This window comes from Phoca vitulina, unplaced genomic scaffold (genome assembly GCF_004348235.1).
Source record: "Phoca vitulina isolate PV1807 unplaced genomic scaffold, GSC_HSeal_1.0 scaffold50, whole genome shotgun sequence".
NCBI lineage: Eukaryota > Metazoa > Chordata > Mammalia > Carnivora > Phocidae > Phoca > Phoca vitulina.
This window is the reverse complement of record NW_022589753.1, coordinates 3379598-3403898: the sequence shown is the minus strand read 5'-3', so window position 1 is coordinate 3403898 and position 24301 is coordinate 3379598. Positions and strand designations below refer to the sequence as shown.

At 36.5% G+C, this 24301-nt stretch overlaps 1 protein-coding gene across 1 annotated transcript in view; it reads right to left on the bottom strand.

Moving 5' to 3' along the window:
• SYCP2 (synaptonemal complex protein 2) overlaps positions 1-24301 on the bottom strand; it is an 81088-nt gene that overhangs the window by 30389 nt on the left and 26398 nt on the right. The window contains 7 exon segments of the mRNA XM_032387645.1: positions 258-327; positions 2134-2291; positions 3380-3479; positions 6480-6626; positions 7062-7136; positions 8298-8446; positions 17159-17219. Of these exon segments, the coding sequence (XP_032243536.1) occupies positions 258-327; positions 2134-2291; positions 3380-3479; positions 6480-6626; positions 7062-7136; positions 8298-8446; positions 17159-17219 (760 nt within the window).

Genomic DNA, 24301 nt, shown 5'->3' with positions numbered 1-24301 from the left:
GCAGTTGGCAGGGTAAAATGGGAGTTGGTATAGAAGTTGATCAAGATTCACATTATTAGGATACAGAGATTGATCTTCTTGGAAATAGAGATTGTATTATATTTCCTTGTAACCTCTAAGTTCCTTTCATAAAGCCAAATGCATTCATTCTAAATCTTTCTTTTTCAAATCAATGAAAGCCAGTGGAGTTAAAGGGAAATATGAAGTGTATACATTTTTTAAAAGAGAAGGTGAAATTAAACCAAAAAAGTACTTACCCATATTTTGGTTTGGGAATTCAACAACCTTATTTTCTGTCTTCTTTACAACTTTAGCCATTTCGATATGCTATAACACAGAGGAGACATGGTAATGTGAATTTAAATCAAGGCATTACATGAAAACAACTCTTAAAAGTCAGAGTATTAAAGTTTAAAGCCTTTAAAATAATTTGCCTTGCTATTAAAAGTTGGATAGTATTTCTATTGTTTCATAAAGGTTATGCCCACTCCAGAATGCTACTTATTCTAAAACATAAGAAAATAATTGTCATTACAGACAAGGCAGAAGAGCCTACAAACTTTCTGCTCTCATCCACAGCTAGTACAATAATTCCATTCTCATCTGTAACTGACAATTTCTAGAATCACCGTGGCACATCTCCTACTGCAGCTGGTCTCACAGCCTGCATTTATTCTGTCTTTTTGCTAACATACACACAAGAGTTGGAAACTCTAGAATATTAAAGGATTCTGTAAAGTTGTGGCCACTGAACAGGTAACTTCTTGCCTCCACCAAGGTTCCCTCTTTTCATAGCCACAGATCTGATAACAATCTGCCATCACTCAGAAACACACGCCCTCCGGGCTAAGACGCAGTGCCTCATGCTGGCTGTCTTCACTACTTGGTCTAGCAGGCAGTTCTCCATCCCAGGACAGGAGCAGTAGGAAAGCATGCAGATACGTGTTGGCTGTCACAATGACAGAAGGGTTCCCCTGACTGGAACAAGCAAGCCCAGGTCTGGGATGCCCACCATCCTACCACACTCAGGACCACACCACACCACTGAAAAACAGCACCCTAATAAAGGAACACTCAGCTGATTAATTTGAACAATTACTTTTGACTTTTTTTCCGAGTATCTTCAACTCTTGCACCATTCATCCTTTGGCCACATAACCATTTTTTAAAAATCCACCACCTATTCCTTTTTACTGTGCTTTGTTGGAGAAAAATGACACATAAAATTCACAGTCTTAAATTGAAAGGGCCTTCAACCTAACAGCTTTACTTACTCTTCATTATCCTTCACTTACCCTCCCCATTATCTTAGTAACTGTTTCAAGTCTTTACACCCTTGAGCCCTCTACTTCAGCATATCGCCAAGACAAATTCACCATGTTCACCCCATACTTCAATGACAACAAAAGCTGTTAGGCATTTCTCATCAACAAACTTACTTATCTGTATCTCTGACTACCTCGCCTCACAAAGAAATAACTTTCTCTCAGCTATTCTCTGTTCTGTCCCTTCAACTACCTGGAATGAATGCCCTTCTCCTTGATGTCCATTTGACTAACCTTTATTGACCCTTCAAAAACCAGCTCACTCTCCACCTCCTGAAGGAGCACCTCCTGATCTTCACTCTCCCCCCCAGCTCTGGGGTTAGGCACCTGCCCCCCACTAGGTTCCTACTGCATCTTATAGGTACAATCTGAGAACATCTATACAATATTATAATTATCTTATTAATTTATTTAATTTCCACACTAGACTTTGAGATACTTAAGGACAGAGTCCATGTGTATCTTACATTTCTAGCAGACACTAACTTGTATAATAAACTAAAGAATGATGGCAAGTCCATTTCTCCTACTGAATACATAAATCAGAGTTATACTGAAGGGATATTCCTCAATTTTACTGTTAGCACAGTAAGTAGGTCCTGTCAGAAGGAACTGACTTTCAAAAACAATGAATCATACATGTACACATGTATGTATATATGTGTGTGTGTGTGTGTGTGTGTGCGCGCGTGATGGTACTTTAAACAAAGTGAGGCCCTCACTGCTTGCAAAAGAAGTTAGCTCAATATGTATTTCTACAATAGATTGATAAAATTAATTTTTAAAAATGTTTTCAAAATAAAATTACTTTGTCTGTATTATCTCCACTATTTCTTCCTTCAGATGGTCTAGATATAAGAAATACAGCATTATCCACTCCACTTTCTGATGTTTTAGGTGTATCAGGTTTTTCTGCAGAACTCATCATTTGCAGTGGTGGTTTAATTCTTCCTCTTCGTGGTGTTGCTAAAAAGGAGGACAAAGGACTGTAATATTTATAGGGCTTCTAAAATTACATATTGCTATTATCGAGGTACTTTTTAGATGAGGAAGGTAAAAAAGGGAGGTGCTAGGATGGGTCCCAGGTTTCTGGTTTAGATGAATAAAGTATACAGATGCCATTTACCAAGGTAAGAAAGAGACAAAAAACTGGCAGAGAGGGTGGAAAGATGAATTTATTGTGAAGCCTACTGGACATTAAGTAACTATCCAGTAGGCAATTGGATTTTGGGAACAGAAGGTCACTATTAAATTGTCATATATACTAAATAAGACTGTGCTTTATAGCAGCTAGTATGTAGCATTATTTTTTTATTTGTATTTAGTCCTTAGTATGTACCAGGCACTGTCTAAATGTTTCATAATATTTCTCATTGAGTGAATGATTTTTATTTAGTCTTCTAAACACCTTGATGAGATAGACACTTTAGTTCCATTTTATAAAAAGAAAACCGGTTCTAAACTTAGCTGGAGGATAATCTGTACAAAGTACACACCTGGGGGTAGGGAAATAAGCCCAAGCATCCTGATTAATTCAATGTTTTATCCACTATGTTACAGCTGACACTCAAATTACAATAAGTTATTAATGCTGGGTATTAATACTTTGAATAATGTTTACATGTTAATAACCAATATACCTTTCTTAGAAATTTGAAATTTCTTGACAATTAGAAGACATTTGTGGTTCATATCTTAATAAATTCTATAATTTCTTTCTTTTTTTTTTTAAAGGATTTTTTTTATTTATTTATTTGAGAGAGAGAGAATGAGAGACAGAAAGCACGAGAGGGAAGAGGGTCAGAGGGAGAAGCAGACTCCCCGCTGAGCAGGGAGCCCGATGCGGGACTCGATCCCGGGACTCCAGGATCATGACCTGAGCCGAAGGCAGTCGCTTAACCAACTGAGCCACCCAGGCGCCCCTAAATTCTATAATTTCTATATCCCCAACTTATCCTCTACGTAAATTATGCCCAGAATATCTCTGAATTAAAAAATGTTGATTTTAAAAATTTATTTATTTATTAAAGGTCTTTTAAGACTATAAAACTTACATGTGTTGATTAAAAGTATTGGACTTCTCACAGTGTATCTGTCTGTACCAGGAACAATCATTGATGCTTCAGACATTTTTCTTTTGCTAGGAGTAATTATCTGAAACCACAAGAAGCAGCCACAGTAAACACACATTCTGTTTTGAAATTAAATATTTTGTAATTTTATCCATAGCATTTTACCTTGACTACACACAAAAGACATATGGTACTTCTTTAAAAGATTTTATTTATTCACTTCAGAGATAGATGGAGAGAGCAAGAGAGAAAGCACAAGCAGGGGGTAGAGCAGAGAGAAAGGAACAAGGAGACTCCGTGCTGAGCACAGAGCACCACATGGGGCTCAAACCCAGGATCTTGAGATCATGACCTGGGCCAAAACCAAGAGTTGGATGCTCAACCAACTGTGCCACCCAGGTGCCCTGATATACGGTATTTTATAAACAACATGATAACCAAAAATTTCTGTGTTTTAGGCTGACTTGAACGGTTTTACCCTAATATTTAGTATTGAATAGGTAGCCAAAACTTGTTTTAAAAAGTATTTCTAGAATACCCATACATATGAAATATAGCACCTTATATACTAGCTGAAAATATTTTATTGATACTGAGTGTATCTATAACCAATGGCTCAGTTTCTTATTCTATTTCAGTGTATGATATTTGGATACATAGTTATGTAAATTTATATACATTTGTTTGTGAATGCTTTCATAATGTTTAGAATTCTTCAAAACTTTCACACATTTTTAAAAACAGAATATTAATATTCTGTGAGGACTAAAGTAGCTTTGGAGTAAAAAGTAGCTATAGGAATTCAGAGCCTCAGCGGCACCACAGCCAGTGGTTCCAGTAAAGATGTGCATTTTCTAACTTCATCCTAGAGTCACTGAACAGAGGCGGGAAGGAGTTTCAGAGGATGCCATGGAACGGAGCAGATGGTGACAAACTGTAAAGATGCAAAGGAGATCTGGTTTTCAAAAGGCACCTGCCCCTAAGACTAAGAAAAAAATACTGCAGGAGTTTTTAATAGTTCTGTAAACAGGGTGTGGAGGAAGGGTGGAAAGGAGAGGAAAAGGAGGAATTCTACGATTAACCAGAAAACGAACTACTGAACCAATGGATTCTTCAAGAAAAGACAGTTCCTAGTGGCATAGTGAATGGGACCTGGGAAGTTACCTATTCATATAAATGCTTCAGTCAATCCTTAACAAAAACACAGTGGTATTTAATAACAGTGCACTGTTTCTTAGAGATTTTTACTTCTAGAGTTTATGACAATAAATTTAAGGTAGGGGGGGCCCTAAGAATTAGCATTTTAAATAAGTACTCGTGTTATGACCCTGATATAAAAACATAGAAAATGGCTTTTATAATTTAATTGTCCAAGGAAAACAGAAGATGGCATTTTTCATTTAACGAAGGACACAAGACTAATGGGGAAAAAACAGTGAGTAACATCAACATGAAAAAATGTACGGAAGAGCCTGTGAGAGTTAAAGTTGCCTAAAGGTGAGATATTAGTAAAAAGTAAAACAGGAAAAGGTCCATGAAGAAAAGTGAAAATTAATCAAGACTTGCAACTCTAAGGGCACTTTAAATGAGGGAAGGTAAAAAAAAAAAAAAAAAAAAAAGGACAAACAACATGAATGAAGGTATAGAGGCAAGAATTAGTGTGACATAAAAAGAGGCAGGAAAGCAGTTAACCTTACTAACGTGGTCAGTATGTAGAGTAAAATGAACTTGTAGGTCTCAGAATTGAGTTAAAATTTCGATGCAGGAAGATAAACACAGAGATCCCACAACTTTCTGAGCAGAATGCAACAGGGACTCTGGGATTAAGAAAAACCAGGGGAAGGAACACCACATGGGGTAGCTCACAGAGTCAAAGGCCAATGAGGAGGCTGCTGTACTGAGCTGGGTGTACTAAAATGAGTAAGGGCGAAGGGAATGAGGAGGGGAGGATGTGCGAGGTACTGTGAAGGAACCATCACTAGTACCTTGGTCCTAGGCGTCAGGGGAGAGGAGGCAGGATTCAGGATACCATCAGAAAATTAATGGTAGCTTTACTGAAGTATGGAGGCAGATACAAATTTGAAGCAAAAGATAAAAGTTTGAGGTTAGATCAGGAAAACGAGACATACAAAAGGAAACATTCGAAGAGTAAGTGGAGACTTCACGGCAGCACTGTGAAGAGACGTCTGGTATATTCCAAGAGCTTAAACTATGCACATGAAGGAAGCTCTTTCAGGGAGAAGGCATAGAGATGTTTCAGAAGCTGAGTCAGGCTTTCAGAGCAAATCTACATTTAGGATGCGGGGAAAGAAAGTATCTCTAATGTAGTAACAGAAGTAGGAAGAGAACTAAAAGGCTAACAGAAATCAAAGAAGGTGAGGACATTAAGAAAGACAAGGCTGTTAGCAATGTCAAGTGTCACAACAAGACAAGGAGGCTGAGAACTGGTTCTGCTGAATATGGCCTAGAGGAGAGCCTCCACCAGCAGGAGGAGGAGGAAAAAGTACTTAATACTTAGCTTTCTTTCCTTATGCAAATAAAGAGAACGTTACATTATAGATTTGCATTCTACATAACAGCCAAAAGCAAAAATAGACAGGATAAATGTAACAAGTGGTACTTTCTTACATATTTCTAACTTGGAATTTACAAGTGTATAGTATACCTTGTCTTACTTAACCCTCTTACCCCTACACTAACACAATTGCTAAAATACTATCTTTTGTTTGCATTTGTAAAAGGCAGGGGGAATACTCTGAATGTTATTGATGAAGGCCATTAAGGTAAATTCTAGATGCTTTTTTTCTGTAATTATATGTAGCAATGATTTAATCTATGCTGTTTTATAAAAAACTATTTTTTTTTTTAAGATTTTACTTATTTATTTGACAGAGACACAGCGAGAGAGGGAACATAAGTGGGGGAGCAGGAGAGGGAGAAGCAGACTTCCCGCTAAGCAGGGAGCCCGATGCGGGGCTCAATCCCAGGACCCTGGGATCATGACCTGAGCCAAAGGCAGACGCTTAACGAACGACAGCCACCCAGGCGCCCCTATCAACAACTATTTTGACACCATATTTACCTCAAGCTGACTATTCTTTCTGTCTCCTTGATTACAGTTTTTGATATATTTCGGAGGTTTAGCAAATTCCTTTTGGGAGTTAGGTTTTTCTTTCAAAGTAGTGAGTTCCTCTTCGGTGGGTGAGACTTGACTTTCTGGCACTAGAATCTGTTGGAGAATGTGGAGAAAAGTATTTCAAACTGCAAACCACAGGAAGTTCTCAAAAATCAATGGATGTCTTAGTAAAGCACCCATTCATCCCACACTTAGAAAAGTCAATTCTTTGTTTTCTATGTACTTAGTCAAAGTGACCCAACAAAAAACACCCACATTTTCAAACGTCCATAGACATAAAACAAGCTTGGCATCAGTGGCAGGACATATATGCCTAATTTTTAAAGTTACCAAAATGATATTAATAACTATCTTCTGTACTAAAGTAAATGATCTTTAATAACACTTTTAAAAAATCATATACCTTAGTGGGGCACTATATGTTGAGACAATTCATTTTTTATATATTCACCGTCCAACATAATGCTGTGCAATTATTTAGGGTTCAACTTAGCTCAGTGATAAAAATCAAGTAACTCAGACACATACCTGTGATCCACTTGCATCAAAAAGTATATGCACAGATGTTTTGGCAACCGAAATACCTTGTTTTCTGGTAAATTCCTAAAATTAAATTAATTCAAAGTGATGTCATTTTCTCCCAGTTCTTTCCATGTTAATGTATTTCCTGCATTTCCTTTCAAAACTCCCAAATTATCTCAAATCATTATTTTGTATATATAAATACCCTTCTCCACACACAGTCTCTATTTTTCTTCACCATAAATCTTCTGCACTGCTATGAACTGAATGTGTCCCCCAAATTCATATATTGAAACCTACCCCCAAGGTGATGGTGTTAGGAGGCGGGGCCTCTGGCAGGTGACTGCTTCATCAGGGCAGGGTCCTTGTGAATATGATCAGTGCCCCTATAAAATGAGACCCCAAAGGACTCCCTGACCCCTTCTGGCATGTGAGGACACAGTGAAAAGACAGCCACTGTGAAACAGGAAGCGGGGCCTCGACAGAAAATATGTCTGCTGGTGCCAGTCATAGCCACCTAGCCTCCAGAGCTAGGAGAGACAGATGGAAGTGAATGGGGAGGGAGAGAAAAAGAAATGACAGAACAGACGGAAAGAAAGGAGGTTTGTCATTTTCAGCCACCCCGTCTACGGTATTCGCGCTCCAGCAGCCTGAACAGACTACGACATGCGCTATCCAAGCTTGTCAACAGAGTAGCTCCCTGAAACTTAACATGAATCGTCACCTTACTGACTCATCATGTCTTCCACAGTCCTAGAATGCATCTTCTCTAAATTTCACCCATCGATTTCCAAGGCCATTTCAAGTCCCATCTGAACAGCCTTTCCTTCATATCAGACTCTTAATGAGTATTCTCTTTTCTCAACTTCTATACCTGCCCCTTATTTACTTCTTCTGAGGTAGATTCTGTAATTCTCACAAACACTGTCTAATATCTTAAAAACATGGTCTTGTCTTAATTCACTTTTTAAACACCTAGCAGGAATTCATTAAATATTTTGAATACTGCAGCTTATTTTGTCATCTGAGATTCTAACAGGTGTCTCAAGGATATGGCCTACAATGTGATGGCTATTCCACAATAAAAATTTAAAGAACTAAAAATCAACATGTCATTTTAAGAATTCTAGGAAAAAAAATGAAACTTACAGCCCCAGGTAACCGAAAGTTTCCATAATTATGAAAATAAATATTAAAAAGAATCTTATGAAAATAAATGTTGAAAAGAATTTAAACACTTACCCTATATTTATGTGCACCAAAAATTTTTTGTGTCACACTAGTGATTTCTAATGATGCATCAAAATACAAAAGCAATTCTTTCCCTTCTCTTTTACTAATTTTTACTATGTTTTTCAGAATTATGGTCAGCAGCTTCTTCGATTCTCTCACTGTATACAAACAAATCACACCGATTAGTTTATATTCATTTCTATGATACTACTCTCTAGGTATGTTATAAATAAGCCATGAAGCATATTAATTAAATTGAAGTGAAATAACATTAACTTTTAGGATTTAACAATCAATTCCAGTACTAACTACTTATGCAAACCAATCCAATTTATTTTTCAGAGTCTCAGTTTCTTGATCTATAAATTACAAACTAATACAATAACTAATGAGCTAAAGCCCTAAATATGCTGTGGACACTAATAGGTTCTTAATAAATACTCCTAGAACATATCTAAGAAAACTATTTGCTTAATTTAAAAGAGGCAAAGAAAATAACTTTAATTCCATAAGTAACTATATTTCTAGGCATAAGCATCCATTCAAACATTTCTCTTAAATCCAGCTGTTACAAGCAAGTTGACAGTAAACAACTGTCAAACACCTTGAGTGCCAGGAAACTAAAGAAAGAATCAGGGCAATTCCTCCATTAATTCGCTGATCCACTGAAAATACTGTAAGTGCCAGTTTATAAGAGGTATTCACTTCCCTTCCTCTAAAAATTCACCAAAGAATCACTTGGCATCCAATTAATGTGCCTGTATTACGGACTAAAGGCCACTTATGGCCCTGTTCTACTTCTGACGGTACTCCTGCTGATGACTGACAAGTCTCCACACCTGCCCCCACTGCATATTTTTGGGCAGGAGGAAATCCTACATCCTGATGGAGATGGAGCATACCAAGTAGAAAAATTTGTCTCTACATGAAGAAAAGCTCTGCTGCCTACTTCATGACCTAATCTACAGGACAAATAATTCTGATTCCTATGAGGCTTACTCAAGCACAATATGTGTTGTCTGTTTTTGCAACTATATGGTCATGACAAACTTCCGCAGTAAAGTCCTTTGATGATTATAAGAATTATTAATTGCTTGAAGATAATGGTGACAGTTTCTAACTCAAAGAGTGCTGGTGGTTTTATTCTGGGAAAAAAAAGTCATGTGTTTCAAAAGTAACAAGTTTTCAGGCTTTAGAGATGAAAGTTTGGGTGACTTTGAAGCGAATAATGTTTTGAATTCTGATGAATATTAGAAAATTTATAATCCTTATGGATATTTTTGATTATTATATTGCTCTGATACGATTTTTTTCCTGCAGCTTGCCACAAACTTATAGTAAATACAGTATTTGTTTCACTGCTTACATGAACATATTAGAATTACTTCAAATATTGCTGAATGTTTTGTACCTTTTTGTACAAAGTATTCCCCACATATACTGTGACTATCTATAAAGAATTTATTGATATTTGTTATATTTTATTGTGGGCTTTGTTGAAATTTTTGTTAGTTCCTTTAACTGCCTGGACTATATCATAGCTTGTTTTTAATTAGCAATATTACTATGATACCAGGAAAGTTATTTTGTTGCTTGCTAAAAAGCCAAGTATTTTGGGGTGCCTGGGAGGCACAGTCAGTTGAGCATCCAACTCTTGGTTTTGGCTCAGGTCATGATCTCGGGGTTGTGAGATCGAGCCCTATGATGGGCTCCACACTTAGTGCAGAGTCTGCTTGTGACTCTCTCCCTCTTCCTCTCCTCCCAACACACACGGGCATGTGCAAGCGTGCTCTCACTCTAAGTAAATCTTTAAAAAAAAAATCTAAGTATTTATAGATAAACATATTTATATGAGATTCTAGTACACTATATGAATATAATAATGTTTTCTTCTGCGAAGGCATTTAAAAAAATTTTAAGATTGCCCATGGAGCCTTCATTTTATACATTCTTACGTATTACATATAAAAGGGTCTAACTACCTGCAATCCATCATGCTGCTGCTTCCCCATCCCCTCAGCCTGCAACTAATGAAATTCTTTTTCACTAGAAATATTGACTGACTTCCAGGTTCCTTTTTTTTTTTTTTAACTTCCATGACTGCTATTCATGTAAAAATTCAGATACTGCCCATTCCATATAGGTTACACTAGATTACCACTTTACTACAAAGGATATTAAAGGATACACATGAACAGCTAGGTGAAGAGATACACAGTGTGAGTGAGGATTGGAAGGGTTTGGAGCACAGGAGCTCCTGTCCCTGTGAAGTTTAGGGTGCACCACCCTCCTGGCATGAAGATTCATTATTATTCACCAACCAGGAAGCTCCAAAAAACCCCTTTTAATCTAAACATAAAGAACTTAATTTTTTATAAAAGTGTCCTCATAAAATTAGGATGAGTTATGTATTGGAAAATAAATCTTAAAAATCAAGTTATGCTATTACAACAATGAAAATAACTTTTTTTTTGCCCAATTATGCAGAACTACATTTGGCAAGATGCAAAAGACAGAACTTTATTAGGAAGTGGAGGCAGTGATTAGCATGAAAATAAAGGGGAGTAAAGAAATTCAAAAAATGTTAAGAGAAATACATGAACATGAAAAATGATTAGTTGAGGGAGAGGAAACAATCAAGAATGGCTTCTATATTGGGGCACCTGGAAGTTTTATCATACCATTTGTCAAAATAGGAAATAAAGGATGAGTATATAGAGCTTAGCTGAGAAATTAGGAAAAAAGATTAAAAATGAAAGTGTAGTCAACAGTGTCAAATGTGGAGGAAGGTTCAAGTATAAGGACTGAAAGTGTGCATATTGATATTAATAATAAACTATTATTTTGACATCTAAAATTTCAGTGGAGTGGGATGGAAAACAATGTAATAAGAGCAGGATGAAAAGCAGGAGAAAAAAGATTTAGTAAAAACCATCTCTCAAAATTGGCTATGAATGGAAAAAGAGTGAAACAACTAGAGGAAGATGAAGATCCAAGTAGGCTTTTTGTTTTAAAATGCAATAACGGAGATACCATAAAAATGTAAGATGTGAAAAAAAAGACATAAAAGTTAAAAAATAAGGGGGGCGCCTGGGTGGCTCAGTTGGTTAAGCGACTGCCTTCAGCTCAGGTCATGATCCTGGAGTCCCAGGATCGAGTCCCGCATTGGGCTCCCTGCTCAGTGGGGAGTCTGTTTCTCCCTCTGACCCTCCTCCCTCTCATGCTCTCTCTCATTCTCTTTCTCGCAAATAAATAAAATCTTAAAAAAAAAAAAATAAGGGGCTCCTGGCTTGGTCAGTGGATCTTGTTCTAGGGGGTTTACGCCCCAAGGTGGGTGTAGAGATTAAAGAAAATAAAAATCTTAAAAAAAAAAAAAGTATGGGAGAAAACACTATGCTAAATGAAAAATGCCAGTCACAAAAAGATATATACTGTATGATTCCACTTAAAATAGTCAAATTTACAGAAGAAAAATGTAGAATGGTGGTTACCAGGGGCTGAGTGGAAGGGGGGAAAAGGGAAGTTGATTAACAGGTATAGAGTTATAATTTGGCAAGATGACAAAAGTTCTGGAGATCTGTTTCACAACAATGTGAATATACTTAACACTACTGAACTATACACTTAAAATAGTAAGGTAGTAAATTTTATGTTGTATTTATTTGTTTTTTAACCACAATTTAAAAAATTGGAGAAACTGGGTGAGGAGGTACATAGAAACTTTATATACCATTTTGGCAAGTTTTCTGTAATCTAAAACTATTCTAAAATTAAAAATTTATCTTACAAAAAGACCCAAATCAAACTTCCAGAAATGAAAAATATAACACGGGAGGTGAACATTATACAAGATAGGACCAACAACAGATTAGACACTGCTAAAGAAAATATTAATGACCATGAAATACAACAATAGAAAAGTATTCAAATGAAAAAAAAGGGGGTGGAAATCTGGGGTGGAAGGAGTGGAGAAACCACAGAATCAGTGAGCTGTGGGAAAACTTCAGGTAGCTTAGTGTATGTGTAATCAGACTCTCCAAAGGGAAGGAGAAGAAAGAATCAGCAGGAAAAAATATCTGAAGAATACTGGATAAAAACTTTAAATTTGATGAAAACTATGAACCCACAGAACAAAAGTCTCAATGAACCCCAAGAACAAACAACATGAAGAAAATCACACTAAAGCATGATATTGGCATTGTTTAAAACTAGTGATGAAGAGAAAATCTTAAAAGCATCCAGGGGTAAAAAGACTTTAAATAAAATGGAACAAACTAGAGAATGACAGTGGACTTCTCATCAGAAACAACACAAGCCAGGAGACAGGAGTTTAAAGTAAACTGAACCAAAACAACAGGCAATCTAAAATTCGATATGTATCAAAAGTAATTTTCAAAAATGAAAACAAAATAAAAGATTTTTCTGATATATAAAAACTGAAAGAACTCATCACTGGTATTGTACTACAAGAAATACTAGAGAAGTCATTCAGGGAGAAGGAAAACAACACTAGGTAGAACTCTGAATCCACACAAAGGAAAACTCAACACTGGAAATGGTAAACGTGTAGGTAAATATAAAATACTTTTTAATCCATTTTAAAAATCTCTTTAAAACCTAATTGGCTGCATAAAGCAAAAAATCATTACACCATATTGCAAGGTTTCTGACACATGCAAAACAAAACAACAACAACAAACAAAGAAACAAACAAAAACCTTTTGTGTATATTGATAGCAATGGCATGAAAGCCAGGAAAGCAAATGTGCAAGTGCACTGTTGCAGGGTTCCCGTGCTACACATAAAAGGGTGTAATATTACCTGAATATACACACTATTAAGTTAAAAATGAATAAAATAAATCCTAAATCAACCACTAATTAAAGGGGGTATAAAGCCAACAAAGGAGATATAATAAAATCAGCTTTTACCCTGAGACACTAGAAACAGAAAAACAAATTAAAACCAAAGCAAAAAAATAAATAAACAAAAGAGCAGAGATCAACCAAATGGAAAATAGAAAAACAATAGAGAAAAATCAATGAAACCAAAGGCTGGTTCTTTGACAATACCAATAAACTGATATTCCTCTTATCAGACTGATTAGGGAAAAAATATACAAGTTATAAACATCAGGAGTGACAGAATGGCCAACATAACAAGTCTACAGACATTACAAAGATACTAAGGGACCATAATAAACCACTTCATGCCAATAAATTTGAATAAAATGGACAGATTACTAGAGAGACACAAATTATCAGCTTACTCAAGAAGAAACAGATAACCTGAAACACTTTCTATTAAATAAACTGAATTTGTAGTTAAGAGTCTTCAACAAAGAACGGTGGCAGCCCAGACTGCTTCACTGGCAAACACTAGTAAGTACTTAAGAAACAGTATCAACTCCACTCACATTCTTACAGAAAACTGAAGACGATGGAAAACTTGCCAATTCATTTTTATGAGGCTAATACTGCCCTCACTCTGAAACTGAAAGACATTACAAGAAAACTGCAGACCTTCTAGTGCATAGAATACCAAATTCCTAAGTAAATTTCATAAATCAATTCCAATGATATATAAAAGGATAACGTACCAAAATCAAGTGGGGTTTATCCCAACAATGCAAAGTTGGTCTAACATTTGAAAATCAATGTATTTCTATTAAGGAACCAAACAAGAGAAACTATATATAATATCAATAGAGGCAGGAAAAGCATTTCCCCAAATCCAATGTTTGTGATCAAGGAAGGCTCTCGCAGCAAATTAGGAATAAGAGAATTTCCTCAATTTGACAGAGGGCACACATGAAAAACTGCCACCATAAATACATCATGGTGAAAAAAAGGAATGCTTCCCCCACCTAACATCAAAAACTAGGCAAAGACATCTACTCTCATCACTTCTACTCAACATTGTACTGAAGGTTCCAGGCAGTGCAATAAGGCAAGGTAAAATTGACCATATGAAGTGTTGCCAAGGATGTCAACTGGAACTCTTACACACTGGTGGTGAAAATGTAAAATGATAAAACTGCTTGGGACAACACTTTGGAAGTTTCTGAAAAAGGTAAACATATACTTATGTTTTGACACAGCCACTACACTCCTAAGTATTTACCCAGGAGAAATAAAAGCATATATATACACATACCTGAAAGTAAGTATACATGAATACTCACAGCAGCATTTTATAATAGCTGAAAACTGGGAACATTCCAAATACTCATCAAAAGGTGAATGGATAAACAAATTGAAGTATAACCATGCAATGGAATACCACTCAGCAATAAAAAGGAATAAACTATTAATACATGTAATGTGGCTAAATAAAAAATATATATCTAAATGTATATATTATATAAAAAATATACAAATGTCGTATATAAACGTACATATTACACTTGTATAAAATATGTATTACATATATTTTTACATGTATATTTTATATATTACATAGATAGTACATATAATTATACATATTACATATACTAACATAAATATGCATATATATAGGTATATGCTGTATGATTCTATTTATAGAAACTGCAGAAAATGTAAACTTGTCCATGGCAGAGAAAACATCAGTGACTTCCTGGGGCTAGATCTTCCTGGGGATAGATCAAAAGGAGCATAAAGAACATTTGGGGGGGGGGCGCCTGGGTGGCTCAGTCGTTAAGCGTCTGCCTTCGGCTCAGGTCATGATCCCAGGGTCTTGGGATCGAGCCCCGCATCGGGCTCCCTGCTCAGCGGGAAGCCTGCTTCTCCCTCTCCCCCTCCCTCTGCTTGTGTTCCCTCTCTCGCTGTGTCTCTGTCAAATGAATAAATTAAAAAAATCTTTAAAAAAAAAAAAAAGAACATTTAGGGGGACTGGATATATTTACTACCTTGAATTGCATAATAGTTTCATGTATGTTTATACACGTGAAGACTCACCAACTTCCTCAACCTGATGGAAGGTAATCTACAAAAAACCTTCAGCTAACATCATGTTTGAGGGTCAAATACTACATGTTCTTTCCTAAGCAAAGATCATGAAGAATGCAAAGATGACCACTTTTACCACTTCTATCCAATACTGTACTAGAAGTTCTAGCTATTGCAGTAAGGCAAAGGTAGGAATAAAGGGAGGAAAAAATAAAGAGAGGAAGGAAGAAGAGGTAGGGGAGAGGGATAAAGGAAAGAATTTCGTTAAGGAAGGCCATAAGGATCAGAAAGGAAGAAGTAAAACCTCTCTCTATTTGCAGATACCATGACGGACTACCTAGAATATTCCCAGGAATCCATGCTACAACTACTAGAACTAAATAGTGACTTTGGCAAGATTGTAGGATACAAGGTAAGTATTTCAAAATCAATTGTATTTTTACATACCAGCAGAGAATATCTGGAAAATGAAATTAAAAACCAGTTCTATTCACAATCATACAAGTTTATGATTGAAGACTTGGGAATAAGTTCATCAAAGGATATGTAAGATTTCTACACTGAAAACAAGGCATTGTTGAGAGAAACCAAAGACCCAAATAAATGTAAAAATACACCATGTTTGTGGACTGAAATACTTACTATTATTACAATGTTATTTCTCCCCATATCAAACTACAGTTGCAATTATAAATCTAGCAGGCTTTTTATAGCAATTGATAAGTCAACTCTAAAAGATATATGGAAATACAGAAGGTCTAGAATTTCTAAAACAGCCTTGAAAAAAACCACAATGTTGGAAGACTTACACTATCTGATTTCAAGACTAACTATAAATCTACAAAAATTAAAACAGTGTGGTACTACTTGCATAAGGAACGGCAAATAGATCCATGGGATGGAGTACAGCTTTAAGAAATAAGATGTGCACTTCTATCAGTCATTTGATTTTCAAAGAGGGAATCAATGAAATCCAGTGGGGAAAGGAAAGTCTTTTCATCAAATAGTCCTGGAATAACTGCATGTCCATGTGAAAAAAATGAACCTCAACTCCTGTATCATACCATAACCAAATGTTAATTTGAGATGGATCATAATCCCAAACATAAAAGCTAAAACCACAAAGTTTTTATAGACAAACAAAAGAACATCTTTGTGACTTGGTAGTAGTTAAAAATTACTTAGGTCACACAAAGCAATAAGCACAATGAAAAAAGTGATCAAGTGGACTTCAAATTTAAAGACTTCTGCTCATTAAAGACACCCCTAAGAAAATAAATTAGCAAGATGCAGACGGGGAGAAAATACACATAGAACATCTATCTATCAAAGAATTGATACCCACATATGTAAGAACTCAAAAACTTAATTAAAAAAAGACAGCCTAGAAAAAAAAAAGGACAAAATATTTAAACGGATACTGCACAAAGAGTATATATCAATGGCCACCAAGCAAATGCAAAAGTGCTCAATATTTATGGTCAAGAGGAATATGCAAATAAAAACTATCATGAGATACCACATCCCCATTGAAATGCCTAAAATCTATCTTGATAGCTGAATGTGTAGTGGTACCAGTCTGCCAAGTTGTAGGACTTTGCCAGCAGTGTTATACAATTCCAGTTATATTAGTGCAGGAACTAGATGTTTGGATCTCATCAAACTAATAGGATAAAAGGCAAGGGCCTTGAACATATTGACAAGAAAGTGACTGATCATAAGTTTTAGACTAAAGAAAAGTTCAGGAAGGAGTTGGGAAATTGGGGGTGGGGGAAATGTGGGTTCAGGGAATACTGATATTTAACTATCAAATTTATGAATGTGAATATATGAAAATGTTCACTTTGTTTTCATTAGTCTATTTTTTTCCCCAGAGAGCATGCAACTGCTACTCCATGTGATCAGAGTCAAGAGGAGAGTTAGAGGAAACAAGTTAAATACCTTCAATGCTGTATATTTGTACTTTATCCTCAGGCACAATCACTGCTTCCCACTGATGATCCTTAAATTTAAAAACAGGTTTGACCATAAATAATTTACTCCTGCTTTAAGTCTTCTTTAAACACCAGTTTAAAAACTTAAAAGTTATACAAACAATAATTATTTTTTATTAAGTATTACTAAGTAACACATTTCTTGCTCCATCAATTGATTGTGTAATACATTACATGTGTCACATTTAATCTATTTGTTCACTTTTATGAAGGAAATACTGGTATGATTTCATAGTATAATGGTATAATTTCTTGTTTTTGACCAAAAAAGGAATTACTACCATTAATATTTATTAGAGGCTATCCTTTTTTAAAATGTTACCAAATCCTGTCATTTATGCTTTTGAAATAGTGTGAAATCCTATGCATTCCTCAATTCCCACTCACAGACTGTCCTTAGATTCAAACACTGAATGCATATGAATAATCACCATTATTTTCCCCTTCCCCCTTCCACGTGCTTTCATTGAAAATTTATAACTCAATAATACTGAATTCACAAAAAAAGCTACAGGAAAAATTAGATACCATTCCTAAAAGATGAGATCCTAAAACCTTCCACTAATCTTGTGAGGAAAATAGACCCCCTTCTTTTGTTATTTAAGGACAATTCATTTTACAGAAATTCACCTGAATCCTGAATCTCTTCACTAACTCCCTCCACTTCTTTGCCTTAATTGAAACCAGTCCATATGCTGAGGGCACCACTACCATTATGGCATCTCCAGTTAAGGCGCTAGTTCTCCCATACCTCAAAGCCTCAGGGTCAGGAGGAAAGCTGCCCCAAAGCTTTGAGCAGCTTCTTATTTTCTATGTGTAAAAACACTTGCTCCTTTGAGGCACATGTCAGATGGTTGTTAACTTCAAAGTGATGCTTCCCGGTTTATTGCCTTCCTTTTTAAGAAATTTTTATATTATGGAAATTTTCATAATTTTTATTTATTTTTATTTTTATTTTTTAACTTAAATTCAATTAACATATAGTGTATTATTAGTTTCAGAGGTAGAGTTCAGTGATTCATCAGTCTTATATAACACCCAGTGCTTGTTATATCACGTGCCCTCCTTAATGCCGATCACCCAGTTACCCCATCCCTCCACCCGCCTCCCCTCTAGCTACCCTCAGTTTGTTTCCTATGATTAAAAGTCTCTTATGGTTTTTCTCCCTCTCTAATTTCATTTTGATGGACATCTGGGCTCTTTCCATAGTTTGGCTATTGTGGACATTGCTGCTATGAATATTGGGGTGTGGGTATACCTCAGAATCACCATCTTTGTATCTTTGGGGTAAGTACCAGTAGTGCAATTGCTGGGTCATAGGGTAGCTCTATTTTCAACTTCTTGAGGAACCTCCATACTGTTTTTCAGAGTGGCTGCACCAGCTTGCATTCCCACCAACAGTGTAGGAGGGTTCCCCTTTCTCCGCATTCCCCACATCTGTTGTTTCCTGACATGTTAATTGTAGCCATTCTGAGTGGTGTGAGGTGGTATCTCATTGTGGTTTTGATTTGTATTTCCCTGATGCCAAGTGATGTGGAGCATTTTTTTATGTGTCTGTTGGCCATTTGGATGTCTTCTTTGCAGAAATGTCTGTTCATGTCTTCTGTCCATTTCTTGACTGGATTATTTGTTCTTTGGGTATTGAGTTTAATAAGTCCTTTATAGGTTTTAGATACTAGCCCTTTAACTGGTAAGAGATTTGCAAATATCTTCTCCCATTCTATACCTTCTCTTTTGGTTTTGTCGAATGTTTCCTTTGCTATGCAAAAGATTTTTATCTTTTTTTTAAATTTTATTTTGTTATGTTAATCACCATACATCATTAGTTTTTGATGTAGTGTTCCATGATTCATTGTTTGCATATAACACCCAGTGCTCCATTCAATACGTGCCCTCTTTAATACCCATCACCAGGCTAACCCCACCCCCCTCCCCTCTAGAACCCTCAGTTTCTTTCTCAGAGTCCATAGTCTCTCATGGTTCGTCTCCCCCTCTGAATCCCCCCTCTTCATTTTTCCCTTCCTACTATCTTCTTTTTTTTAACATATAATGTATTATTTTTTTCAGAGGTACAGGTCTGTGATTCATCAGTCTTACACGATTGACAGCACTCACCATAGCACATACCCTCCCCAATGTCTATCACCCAGCCACCCTATCCCTCCCAACCCCCACCACTCCAGCAACCCTCAGTTTATTTCCTAAGATTAAGAATTCCTCATATCAGTGAGATCATATGATACATGTCTTTTTCTGATTGACTTATTTCGCTTAGCATAATACCCTCTAGTTCCATCCATGTCGTTGCAAATTCTAAGATTTCGGTTTTTTTGATGGCTAAATAATAGTCCATTATTTATATTATATATATCCTATATATATATATATATATATATATATATATAACACATCTTCTTTATCCATTCATCTGTTGATGGACATCTTGGCTCTTTCCACAGTTTGGCTATTGTGGACGTTGCTGCTATAAACATTGGGGAGCAGGTGCCCCTTCCTATCACTACATTTGTATGTTTGGGGTAAATACCCAGTAGTGCAATTGCTGGGTTGTAGGGCAGCTCTATTTTCAACTTTTTGAGGAACCTCCATACTGTTTTCCAGAGAGGCTGCACCACCTTGCATTCCCACCAACAGTGTAGGAGGGTTCCCCTTTCTCCGCATCCTCGCCAACATCTGTCATTTCCTGACTTGTTAATTTTAGCCATTCTGCCTGGTGTGAGGTGGTATCTCATTGAGGTTTTGATTTGGATTTCCCTGATGCCAAGCGATGTTGAGCACTTTTTCATGTGTCTGTTGGCCATTTGGATGTCTTCTTTGCACAAATGTCTATTCATGTCTTCTGCCCATTTTTTGATTGGATTGGTTGATCTATGGGTGTTGAGTTTGATAAGTTCTTTATAGATTTTGGATACTAGCCCTTTATCTGATGTGTCATTTGCAAATATCTTCTCCCATTCTGTCGGTTGACTTTTGGTTTTGTTGACTGTTTCCTTTGCTGGGCAAAAGCTTTTTATCTTGATGAAGTCCCAATAGTTCATTTTTGCCCTTGCTTCCCTTGCCTTTGGCAATGTTTCTAGGAAGAAGTTGCTGGGCTGTGGTCGAAGAGGTTGCTGCCTGTGTTCTCCTCTAGGATTTTGATGGATTCCTGTCTCACATTTAGGTCTTTCATCCATTTTGAGTCTATTTTGTGTGTGGTATAAGGAAATGGTCCAATTTCATTCTTCTGCATGTGGCTGTCCAATTCTCCCAGCACAATTTGTTGAAGAGACTGTCTTTTTTCCATTGGACATTCTTTCCTGCTTTGTCGAAGATTAGTTGACCATAGAGTTGAGGGTCCATTTCTGGGTTCTCTATTCTGTTCCATTGATCTATGTGTCTGTTTTTGGGCCAGTACCATACTGTCTTGATGATGACAGCTTTGTAATAGAGCTTGAAGTCTGGAATTGTGATGCCACCAGCTTTGCTTTTCTTTTTCAACATTCCCCTGGCTATTCGGGGTCTTTTCTGGTTCCATACAAATTTTAGGATTATTTGTTCCATTTCTTTGAAGAAAGTGGATGGTATTTTGATAGGGATTGCATTAAATGTATAGATTGCTCTAGGTAGCATTGACATCTTCACAATATTTGTTCTTCCAATCCATGAGCATGGAATGTTTTTCCATTTCTTTGTGTCTTCTTCAATTTCCTTCATGAGTATTTTATAGTTTTCTGAGTACATATTCTTTGCCTCTTTGGTTAGATTTATTCCTAGGTATCTTATGGTTTTGAGTGCAATTGTAAATGGGATCAACTCCTTAATTTCTCTTTCTTCTGTCTTGTTGTTGGTGTATAGGAATGCCACTGATTTCTGTGCATTGATTTTATATCCTGCCACTTTACTGAATTCCTGTATGATTTCTAGCAGTTTTGGGGTGGAGTCTTTTGGGTTTTCCACATAAAGTATCATATCTGCAAAGAGTAAGAGTTTGACTTCTTTGCAGATTCAGATGCCTTTTATTTCTTTTTGTTGTCTGATTGCTGTGGCTAGGACTTCTAGTACTATGTTGAATAGCAGTGGTGATAGTGGACATCCCTGCTGTGTTCCTGACCTTTGGGGGAAAGCTCTCAGTTTTTCCCCATTGAGAATGATATTCACTGTGGGTTTTTCATAGATGGCTTTTATGATATTGAGGTATGTACCCTCTATCCCTATACTCTGAAGAGTTTTAATCAAGAAAGGATGCTGTACTTTGACAAATGCTTTGTCTGCATCTATTGAGAGGATCATATGGTTCTTGTTCTTTCTTTTATTAATGTATTGTATCACGTTGATTGATATGACGATGTTGAACCAAGCTTGCAGGCCAGGAATAAATCCCACTTGGTCGTGGTGAATAATCCTTTTAATGTACTGTTGGATCCTATTGGCTTGTATTTTGGCGAGAATTTTTGCATCCATGTTCATCAGGGATTATTGGTCTATAATTCTCCTTTTTGATGGGGTCTTTGTCTGATTTTGGGATCAAGGTAATGCTGGCCTCATAAAATGAGTCTGGAAGTTTTCCTTCCATTTCTATTTTTTGGAACAGTTTCAGAAGAATAGGTATTAATTCTTCTTTAGATGTTTGGTAGAATTCCCCCTGGGAAGCCATCTGGCCCTGGGCTCTTGTTTGTTGGGAGATTTTTGATGACTGCTTCAATTTCCTTAGTGGTTATAGGTCTGTTCAGGTTTTCTATTTCTTCCTGGTTCAGTTTTGGTAGTTGATACATTTCTAGGAATGCATCCATTTCTTCCAGGTTATCTAATTTGCTGGCATAGAGTTGCTCATAATATGTTCTTATAATTGTTTGTATTTCTTTGGTGTTGGTTGTGATCTCTCCTCTTTCATTCATGATTTTATTTGGGTCACTTCTCTTTTCTTTTTGATAAGTCTGGCCAGGGGTTTATCAATCTTGTTAATTCTTTTAAAGAACCAGCTCCTAGTTTCGTTGATCTGTTCTACTGTTCTTTTGGTTTCTATTTCATTGATTTCTGCTCTGATCTTTATTATTTCTCTTCTCCTGCTGGGTTTAACCTTTATTTGCTGTTATTTCTCCAGATCCTTTAGGTGTAGGGTTAGGTTGTGTATTTGAGACCTTTCTTGTTTCTTGAGAAAGGCTTGTATTGCTATATACTTTTCTCTCAGGACTGCCTTTGCTGCATCCCAAAGATTTTGAACAGTTGTGTTTTCATTTTGTTTCCATGAATTTTTTAATTCTTCTTTAATTTCCTGTTTGACCCACTCATTCTTTTGTAGGATGCTCTTTAGCCTCCATGTATTTGAGTTCTTTCTGACTTTCCTCTTGTGGTTAAACATTGTGGTCTGAAAATATGCAGGGAATGATCCCAATCTTTTGGTACCAGATGAGACCTAATTTGTGACCCAGGATGTGATCTATTCTGGAGAATGTTCCATGGACACTAGAGAAGAATGTGTATTCTGTTGCTTTGGGATGGAATGTTCTGAATATATCTGTGAAGTCCATTTGGTCCAGTGTGTCATTTATTTATTTTTTAAATTTTATTTTATTATGTTAATCACCATACATCATTAGTTTTTGATGTAGCGTTCCATGATTCATTGTTTGCGTATAACACCCAGTGCTCCATTCAATACGTGCCCTCTTTAATACCCATCACCAGGCTAATCTATCCCAGCAAACCCCTCCCCTCTAGAACCCTCAGTTTCTCAGAGTCCATAGTCTCTCATGGTTTGTCTCCCCCTCTGATGCCCCCCTTCATTTTTCCCTTCCTTTTTTTTTTTTTTTAACATATAATGTATTTTTTTCAGAGGTACATGTCTGTGATTGATCAGCCAATGTTTATAGCATCAATGTCCACAATAGCCAGTGTGTCATTTAAAGTCTTTATTTCCTTGTTGATCTTTTGCTTGATGATCTGTCCATTTCAGTGAGGGGGGTGTTGTTGATGTGTTTCTTTGATTTTGTTATTAATTGGCTTATATAATTGGCTGCTCCCATGTTAGGGGCATAGATATTTACAACTGTTAGATCTTCTTGTTGGATAGACCTTTTAAGTAGGATAAAGAGTCCCTCCTCATCTCTTACTATAGTCTTTGGTTTAAAATCAAATTTGTCTGATATAAGGATTGCCACCCCAGCTTTCTTTTGGTGTCCATTAGCATGGTAAATGGTTTTCCACCCCCTCACTTTCAATCTGGATGTGTCTTTGGGTCTAAAATGAGTCTCTTGCAGACAGCATATTGATGGGTCTTGTATCTTTATCCAATCTGATAGTCTGTGTCTTTTGATTGGGGCATTTAGCCCATTAACATTCAGGGTAACTATTGAAAGATACGAATTTAGTGCCACTGTATTGCCTGTAAGGTGACTGTTACTTTATATTGTCTGTGTTCCTTTCTGGTCTATGTTGCTTTTAGGCTCGCTCTTTGCTTAGAGGACCCCTTTCAATATTTCTTGTAGGGCTGGTTTCGTGTTTGCAAATTCCTTTAGTTATTGTATGTCCTGGAAACTTTTTCTCTCTCCTTCTATTTTCAATGAAAGCCTAGGTGGATATAGTATTCTTGGCTGCATATTTTTCTCATTTAGTGCTCTAATATGTCATGCCAGTCCTTTCTGGCCTGCCAGGTCTCTGTGGATAGGTCTGTTGCCAATCTAATGTTTCTACCATTGTAGGTTACAGACCTCTTGTCCCGAGCTACTTTCAGGATTTTCTCTTTATCTCTGAGACTTGTAAATTCTACTATTAGATCTTGGGGTGTTGACCTATTTTTATTGATTTTGAATGGGGTTCTCTGTGCCCCCTGGATTTTGATGCCTGTTTCCTTCCCCAAATTAGGGAAGTTATCTGCTATAATTTTCTCCAATATACCTTCTGCCCCTCTCTCTCTTCTTCTTCTGGGATCCCAATTATTCTAATATTGTTTTGTCTTATGGTATCACTTATCTGTCGAATTCTGCCCTCATGATCCAGTAGTTGTTTATCTCTCTTTTTCTCAGCTTCTTTATTCTCCATCATTTGGTCTTCTATATCACTGATTCTCTCTTCTGCCTCATTTATCCTAGCAGTT